The sequence below is a fragment of the Oncorhynchus mykiss genome, chromosome 1 (assembly GCF_057628025.1).
Source record: "Oncorhynchus mykiss isolate SJ-2025 chromosome 1, ASM5762802v1, whole genome shotgun sequence".
NCBI classification, from domain to species: Eukaryota; Metazoa; Chordata; class Actinopteri; order Salmoniformes; family Salmonidae; genus Oncorhynchus; species Oncorhynchus mykiss.
In genome coordinates, this window is record NC_143022.1 from 65,464,445 (window position 1) to 65,473,638 (window position 9,194).

General features: G+C 38.3%; 1 protein-coding gene across 1 annotated transcript; it reads right to left on the reverse strand.

Moving 5' to 3' along the window:
* Window positions 1-2,416: 2,416 nt before the first annotated feature.
* Window positions 2,417-7,312, reverse strand: LOC110526449 (homeobox protein EMX2). The gene is made up of 3 exons (XM_021607444.3): window positions 6,598-7,312; window positions 5,032-5,216; window positions 2,417-3,575 (listed from the first exon to the last, which is right to left on the reverse strand). Exons 1-3 carry the CDS (start codon window positions 6,983-6,985, stop codon window positions 3,402-3,404), a joined length of 747 nt encoding a protein of 248 aa, XP_021463119.1. The 5' UTR covers window positions 6,986-7,312; the 3' UTR covers window positions 2,417-3,401.
* Window positions 7,313-9,194: the final 1,882 nt, after the last annotated feature.

The window sequence follows — 9,194 nt, forward strand, 5'->3', positions numbered from 1 at the left end:
AATCTGCCTTTAAATTCAAAAGACTGGCTTGTTTAAATCAAAAGAGTGTACAATTCATACAACGAGACCCAGTCATAATGAGGGGGCTGTCCTGCTTATTGAGGCACCGCGGAGGGAGAAAGTGCGCCAAATTTGTTTGCAGCGGATCAAGGCTCACCGCCTTCCACTGCACTTTCTTTATCTTAATTCCAACTTGAAAATATATAATTATCTAGTTTGAACAGGACTGCTATCAAATCCTTCTTTAGGCAGGGTAGGGAGAAGCTCGAGTGGATTGCGCGCTCTGAGCCGCTCGGTGTTGCCGGAGATAGGAGTAATGAAGTTGTGGAGTCCGGAGATACAAAGGGCATTAACCTCATTAGCATGAAACCTTTTCTTCTAACTATTGTGGGACCTTTTCAGCCCTCTAATCCCCCTATTTCAAAGCTGGGTTTGTAATAAAGCTTTTAGGGTTTTTTCAAAGCTAATGGTATTCTCTGAAGATTCGTATTGCTGTTATAGTCCATGGGCCGATTAAAACTCCCCATCCATATATGGGGACCGTAGTTTTGTATGTAGGCCTATAGCCCCCCCCCCCCCCCCCCCCCCCCCCCCCCACACACACCACCCCCTCCGAAAAGCTCCTTTTCAAGATGTGAAACAATTATAGAAATAGACACTACACCTCACATCATACACTGTGCATGGTGGGGACTTCACATGTTTAGGAGATACATAGTGTAAATATTAATACAGTTTAATTTTGCAACATTTAAAACAATTTGATGTGCATTTTTCCCATGTGCATTAATTAATTTAATGATTCACCCATTGATCGGGTTCCTATAAATATCTGGGCATTTGGATTGGCAAGGGTAAAAAAAAATATAAAAACATGCTGATGAGCTAGTTTAAACGCCTCTCTCTAAACAGCCGGAAGCATATTGTAGTCAACTTTCCTGCCAGTTCTTGACTATGGTGACACCAGTTACCAGAATGCAGCAGCCACTACTCTTAAACCGTTGGATGCTGTCTACCAAAACCCTTCGATTTATCACAGATTGCGGTTTTAATACGCATCACTGCATCATGTATTAAAAGGTTAGCTGGTCCCCATTAAAGTCCTGGAGGTCACTTCAATATTCCCTTTCTGTTTACAAAACTCTACTACCCAAGCTTTCCGACTTACCTAACTTCGTTGTTGAAGCATAAAAACACGAGATACCAAACCCTTTCACAGAGTTGGTTAACTCTTGAGGTTCCTCGGATCTCCACCGAATTAGGTAAATCCTTTCTTACTTTTAATGCACCTCACTACTCAAACAATTCACAAAACTCATTACAATAGGATGTTCTAGTGAGGCTATGGCAATTTAAATGATTGACTGAGGATTTAGTAGCTGAGGAATATAACATTTTGTAGCTGAGGAATATAACCGTTTTTCTTAAATTGTTTTGTGCTGTATTTTTTTATTTTATTTTACATTGTATCGATGGCTGTTTTGTTTCCATATTGTATTTAAGTGTGTTACTGTGACCAGGGCACCCTTGTGAATGAGACATTGGTGTCAATGGATTTTCCCTGAATAAATAAATAATCAAATGTTATGTTTGAGTCACTTATAAAAAAAGACGTTGGTCTATTAAGCTCTTAGATGTAAAAAAAACAACCCAAAAATATATATAATGTATTTTTGCCGTACAAGCGTAATAGGCTAAAAAATCAAATGGGAAAAGCGTATACATGCGTTGACGCTGTTTTGTTTGTGATCAATTTGTGGGAAGAGCGTGTGTACGCATATCCTACTCGTGGCTGTCGGAGACAAGATTTTAAACAAAGATCTCATTTTGCTGCACATTGCAACCTTCCCTTATCGCTTCGTGAGGGGTAGTCAGATTGTACTAAATTATGTCCAACCAAGCCCCCTTGGATCCACGGATTAAGAGATTAAAGTGGACCACTGGGCAATGCATCCCCTTTCCCCCTCATATTACTCGCATGATAATTGCCTAAACTGATTTGCACTTTCACAAAAGCTCGTAGGACTCTTTGTAGCCTGAACAGACCAGACGCTGCCCCTCTAAATAAAAACGGATTAATGCAGTCTATCAGACTGAGGAGCAAATGAACCACCGGAAAAACAACCACGCACTTGCCACAGACAAATTATTTTGGATTTTATAAGTTCATTTTAACAAGCCACATTGTCTGGATTTCTTCGAAAATGAGTCATAGGCCTATCTCAAATATAGGCTAATTGTGAGACTGGTTTGACGAAAATCAAGATATATGAAGCGGGTGATTGGTGGCAGCCAATAGCCTATAAAAAGTGTTAAATAATACACGCTTGAATTGAAGAGCGTAACAGGTCTCTTTATAAAATGTCAAGATATGAAAGTTGATCTAAAATCAAAACCCTACTTTTACTCCGCGCGCAACATATTGATAAAACTTTATTGACAAAATATTAACAATTACATACTTCTTGGAAGTATACTTTGTGTTAAAATTGTAGCAAACTTAACACAAACACAACATTATTTACATTCTGATAAAAGAGGGTTTAACAGAAACATTAACTTTTAGTATCTCTGTACATGGATACGCTCAGTGCTTGACGTTTTCTCGCCTCTACGGCAGTCAATTCTTGCATTAGTCCTTTGTGGCAACTCTCACGGAAGGGTCAAATCCTGACAATATGCTCGTGACAGAATAACGGAGACATGGTAAAGCTTTAGGTTTAAGGAATGTCCTGGATACTTTCCCTTTAAGTACTTTATCTGTGGTTTGATAAACTTTTATAAAGTTTTCGAAATACATTTTCTTTAAAAACACTATAACGCAGCACTGCTACTTCATACTGTTCTCACAATCACTTTAACACGATAATCATTAATTAAAAGACTGCACACTTTGTAAAAAGGAAGAAGCACAACATATCTGAGATTGAAAATAGAGTTAAAACAAAGTTGTTTTTGAGAAAATTATCAAATTAAAACAACTACCAGAAAGTCTACCATGCAATTTAAGTTTTACAAAAACAGTTGTGGATTTTGGTATCTTGAGTGGAAACGTTCATATTTAGAAACTTTCAGAAGTGCAAATGTCCAATGTGAATTGGAGATTAATTTTTGGGTGGTTCGTGGGAGATTGTAGTGGTGGGTTGATGCGTGGAAGGTGGTCAGGTAGGTGGACTGCGATACTGTCAATCACTTTTGCCTGGGTAATTTGATATGGTTTGACAGACCCATGGTAGTGACAGCAGTGCCACCAATCGGATCTCTCACCCTCAGCTGCCGATCTCCGAAGAATCGAAATGTGACATTGGCTTTACCCTCTCTCTGTCTCTCTGTACACAGCATCCTTAGCCATGTCATCCTTCACGCCACACGGCTGTCCCAGGTTCAAACAATTTCGTATTTTAATCGTCTGAAGTTACATCAATTTCCTCCGGGCTTCCCGATCCTTGTTTAGTTGCGAGTCTCCATCGGTTTATGTGATGGGTCCCCTTCTTCTTCTGTTGCGAATCTGAACCCTCCTCCTCCAACTTTTGACGCTTGAACTTGGTTCTTCGGTTCTGAAACCACACTTTTACCTAAGGGAAATAAATAAAGGCTACAATAAATACCAAAATACTAAACAAAAACGATCCGTGTGCGTAAAGTTAGAATCCAAATAGCAGAATAGCAAAAGAGATACAAGCATAGACTATAAAAGGAGTGCAAAGGCCTAGCATTTTTGCATAGGCTCTCATAGATCGCTGTGTGAAAATTTGCCCAATGCTATAGGCCCTAAATGACTTACAAGTTAGGCTAGAAGTACGGTTATTTTCAGATGGGATATTGCCTAGGTCAAAAATGGCATGTATTGCATGCTCTATATTTTTAATAGTACAAACATAAGCCAATTACCAGACATTGACGTCCCCTTGGTCGAAAAAAACGGGCGCAAACAGGCACATGAATATGCAATGCATAACAAATAAATGTCATTTAATTTCTAATAATTTCCCCAAAAATGTAAAAGCCACATTGCATGTTAATTTTAAGCCTTTTGTAAATTCATATCTATAGGCTAGTGGGCAATATTAATATATACAAGCCATCCGCCTGACAGCTTGGCAAGTGAGGTGCATTTAATGTGCTTTCAGTCAGCTAATTGAAGTGGGTGATGGTTAATTTCTCCCTCATTCCCCTCTGAAAGCCTCGGTTTAGAGAAGAGCCGGTGGTGACACTGGGACAAAAGACACCGACCGTTCCACAAGCTGATAGGCACAAATACGATCTTAAATATGGCCAGGGAAATTCATTGAGTCCGTCTCATTCTTTTTAGCGTGCCATAGATCCTTTAAAATGGTTAACTGGTTAATTGCCATCCATTTTGAATGGAAACATTTTTTTTCCCAAAACAAAGTAATTCAACCCAACGAGGTTGTACAATGATCATTGATTTCATCCAACTAAAAGCCTCAAGGACGATGGTGGTGTAGACATTTATTTTTGTATCTCTGAAACTGTGGGTTTACAGGTCAATCCAAAAGTAGGCCTAATTTTGAAAAATGAATAAACGTGTGTTTTCATTTATATCATTTCCCCCCCTTCATTTCAATTATTAAAATGGAATAGCATTTAGGCCTATGTGAAATTCCTAAATTTGACGTGCAATACGGATTAACCATTAAGCATATGTGAAGTTTACCCCAATAGACAACACATTGTCGTGTTTTCAAGAAATTAATAAATAATTCCCGTAAATGTCATTTATGGGCTGGCATATGAATTCCCAATAAATAATTAGCATATTCAGAGAAATTTAGCATATTCACAGATTCCATAGCCAACACGAAAACAAGTTATTATTGTCCTATAGCCTAATGTAGGTAGTAGGCCTACAGGCTGTAAAACACCCCTTGAAAAACACCCCACAAACCTGTGCGTCATGTCAGGTCTGGTGCAACTTGACACAATCGTATTTTAAATCCATCCCCTATTCAAAGTAGGCCTAATGCGGACTTAACGATACACTTGTGAGTATTCAATTCATTTTCTTACCTGAGTTTCTGTGAGGCTAAGGGTGTGCGCAAGCTGTTTTCGTTCGGCACCTACGACGTAATGGTTTTTTTCAAATGCGTGCTCAAGCCGCAGAAGTTGGGAAGGGGAAAAAGCTGTCCGAATTCTTTTGGGCTTTCTGGCCAGTGCATTGTGCAAAAGGAAGCTCTCCGGGCTTGTTTCGTTACCTGAAAACGACAATGGGAGGGATATTAATTATGATCACTCTTACGTTGCAAACTGAGGCTAAAGAGATGACGATGCTATGCTCATAATTTGGCTATAACGCAGATTTGGGCCTTCTAACTTTTGACTAAAGTCTACGGCAACACTCAATTGAACATTGAAACCAATTTAGTCACAAGCAACACCTTGACAAATTGTTTTGTAATAATTTTAACAATAGCAAATTGATACAGTTTATATTATTCAAATGGAAACAATAGGGCTATGCAGTGGCTAAAATAAGCGCCGTTTCGATAGTCTTTGGTTATCCTAAAAACACTAGGCCTACACATAAAAAATAGCAACACAATGGTCTACAATCACAAAGGGGCCTAGAAGCCTCTATAGCCTAACCCTTTTCAACTTTTCTTTTTAACATTAGCCTACAGTCACTGGTATACTGTAAGTATATGGTGGAGAATTAAATAGACTACATTAGCCTAACATTTTGTCAGAATTACTATCAAGACCCTTATTAAAATAACCATTATGAAAACAGATCGTTCACTTATTATACAATTTGCATGTCACTGTTTTCAGAAAAAGATTATGTGCATCCACCTGCAAAAAAATATAATTTTCTAATATGACAGTCCAATTTGGGGGACGATAAATTAATAGTGCGATTTTAAAATAGTGCATTGTGTACAATTTCGTAAACAGCAGTTTGGGCAATAAAAACATAGCCCACAAATACGACCCAATGCCTATTCCAAGGCACGGATGATTACAAAAAAATACACAGGCATCTATCAATGTAGTTAAGTGTATTTGCACTCAGTTTAAACATTAAGTAAATATCTAGGCCAAATTAAATCATTATTTATTTTTCAATAATCTTTTTTTTGTTGTTAAAAATAACAAGTCAATTAATTATATAGCCCTACACTTTCCAGTTGTAAGGTTTTATACTTATTTTTGTTTCAATTAAATGTTTTAGATGCTAAAGGACTTTTTAAAGTCCACTCTTTGCAATTCCTTTTTTTTTACAAAATGGAAAATTATAGGCTGTAGACTACCAGCAAAATAAATTTGAACCCGTGTCACCACATTGAGAAATACTATGCCGTACATTAGGCTACTAAAAGTACCCTAGCCTATTCCAGTTGAACAGTGTTCTAATTATAACAGACAAAAACAGTTAGTAAAACTGTTCGAGACAAGGCGATAGCACATATATTTCCAAAATTCGATAGCTCACTGATATTTATCATTCGTTTCTTTATTCTCATAATTACATGTTATATTGGCCTACATAAATGCTATGGAACATCCAAAAAAGGGCTTAACAGCATAAATATACGTAATAAATGCGTTAAAAAGACAAATGTAAATTCAACCTACCTTGGAATCTGTGACCCAAGTACCTATATCTATGTATTAGCCATGGGTAAAAAGTTGAGGGGTCCCTTTGCTGGCTGGCAAAAAGATGGTGCGGACTATGTGAGGATGAAAGTGGGTGAGCCAACGCGTGTGGAGGTGGTACCGAATGAACTGGGACACCGGAGTTGTTCTGATGTGAGACCGCCTCAGCGAACACCAAGTCCGGATTAGAGTAGACGCCCCTGCCGCTGGAATGAAACCCGTTCAGAAATGGATTCATCTGGCTGGAGTTTGCATAGCTCAGAGCTGCTGGTCGTATGGGTTCCTCAGACCTCGACACTGGTAGAGGATTATCCTTCGCTACCAACGATTCTATAGTAAAACACCTCTTCGGTGTAGGTTGAAACATGGTTTGATAGTCAAGATTCCCCAGTTTAGAGTTTAAGAGGTGCAGGCGTTCTTCGTAAAAAAAAATAGGTTACTACTCCACACCGAGAAAGTTTGTCAGCATAAATAACTTTGGAACGAAGAGTGCAGCAAGAATAGAAGCCAAAGTAACAACAAATCAACAAATAGCCATAAAGGTGGTCAACTGCGCCAGACAATCCATGGATGTGATCGGTTCCTCACCAGTTGTGCAAGCGATTTGTTAGTTCATGAGCCTAATTAGCGCTGGAGTCACATAAACAGCTTCCTCTGAAGCCTGTAATGGCATGGTGATTGGTCGCTGCTACTCGCCTTAAGGTTGAGGGAAGAGTCTTTAAGTGCGTCAATAGGAACAGGCACGGAGAGGCGGACTCAAGCAAAACGGAACGGATTCGTTCAGAACCAGATCTTCAGAACATTTTTACATAGGCTACTCAGCTGAACCAGTAGAAAAGCTCAAGGTACTTACGTTTGCATTTTTGTCTACCGATAAGGCCTGAGGACAGTCGGTCTTAAAGGGGCCTTTATGTTTATCAGTGTTGAGTTTTATGTTGAAGTATGGGGCTAAGAGTCGGTTTAACATTCTTTGACATAAGTGTGATACGTTGTTAGTATAAAATGTAGCCTACACCATTGACCTGGGTGTGTTTACCAATAGCCACCACATAGTTCTGTTTAAATAGGAACCGAATTTTACCGAATTTAAGGGTACCTTTTATATTAATTTATATTTACCATTATTATGGTAATTACAGCATACCCAACTACATACCCTGGCCTCGTCTCTCCGTGTTTTCATTTTCTCCTATCAGTTTGTGATTAGTTAGGGGTTGAAGGCTCCCCAATTTCTATTGGCCGGAAGATTGGGACGATGGATATTGGATCCACACTATATTCAGTGCAGTTGGTTTGTTGTATTGACATATAAACGACCCATTTAATTTAGGCCTACGTAAATTACCCTAAACACAACTTTTTTTGCGTAGGCTAACTTCTGCTCAATGCAAGTCAAGCATTCACTGACGAAAGGTTTATCATTTGTAACTTGAGGTTTACAAAGTGCATAGGAAGATACAGGCCTATGCACACGCACGAGTTTAGAAATGTATTTGGTATGCCTTTTATTTGACCATTCATTTAGCGGAAATGTCTGTACCATAATAATAAATCCACCTGTAACATATAACCTATTATATGCCGCAATAGGTCTCCATGTCTTAGTGATATCTTCATTATTTTGCTATTGCTGAATTCCATGAAAATGCGCATGATGGTTTTCTTAATCCAATAAAGGACCTCAGTTGGAATAAGATAACTATGTGTTTCTTTCATTTAACTGTAGGTTTTTAAGTCACTGTCATAATTATGATGCTCATCTTCGGGGACATATGATTCAACCCACAAGTAGACTATAAGAAAATGCTATGGGTTGTGAGTCCAAATCTGCCCGGGCTATGAGTCTCGGTAGTTTAACTATGTTTGCGATGTTCTGCTTATTAGATCTACGTGGCCAATCCGTCCTGCATTACTACAAGCCCATTACATTGATGGTAAAATTATTATGACTAACAACAAATCCATTAAAAAAATGGATGATTATGATTATTAATTAGGTCAATTCATATTATGCCAAGGTTACACTTTTGCGAATGAAATCTAAGATTTACTTAAAAATATAAAAGAAAGATATCGAAGGATGACTTCAGTTGAACAAATTTTACAAATTTTACAGCTCATGTAAGGCTTTAGTGCCAAGTCGATCTTATGATAACATGGTAGCAAGCCATGGTTTGTACCTGAAAGCTGGGATGATGAAAACTTAACTGAAGTCAGCACGCATTGTGTTATTTTAACAAATTATAACCCCAATAAGCATTTGTGTTGCACATCGATATTGCAACATTGCACCATTGTAGGCCGTTGTCTCCTTGCGTAGGAATATGCACTATTTCCCTCTATGTGCAGTGTCTTTGAAAAGGTCCTGTGCGTATGATTTACATTTGACCTGCTGTAGGCCTGATTTGATTTGATTTATTTCATTCACGCTCGCAGTCCACAATACTGAATTTTGCAGAATGCACAGTTACAATTAGACAACACTTAAAAAACACAAGATATTGCATTCAATTGAAAAGGTCCCATACGTCTTTCGAAACGTCCTGTGCATATGATTGAACATTTTATCTGCTATA

Excerpts from the sequence above, each read along its gene's own strand:
- LOC110526449 (XM_021607444.3), bottom strand. The coding sequence starts at position 6,985 with ATGTTTCAACCTACACCGAAGAGGTGTTTTACTATAGAATCGTTGGTA. Across the intron at positions 5,217-6,597 it reads CTTGGGTCACAGATTCCAAG|GTAACGAAACAAGCCCGGAG; the intron begins GTAGGTTGAATT and ends TGTCGTTTTCAG. Across the intron at positions 3,576-5,031 it reads TTAGCCTCACAGAAACTCAG|GTAAAAGTGTGGTTTCAGAA; the intron begins GTAAGAAAATGA and ends TATTTCCCTTAG.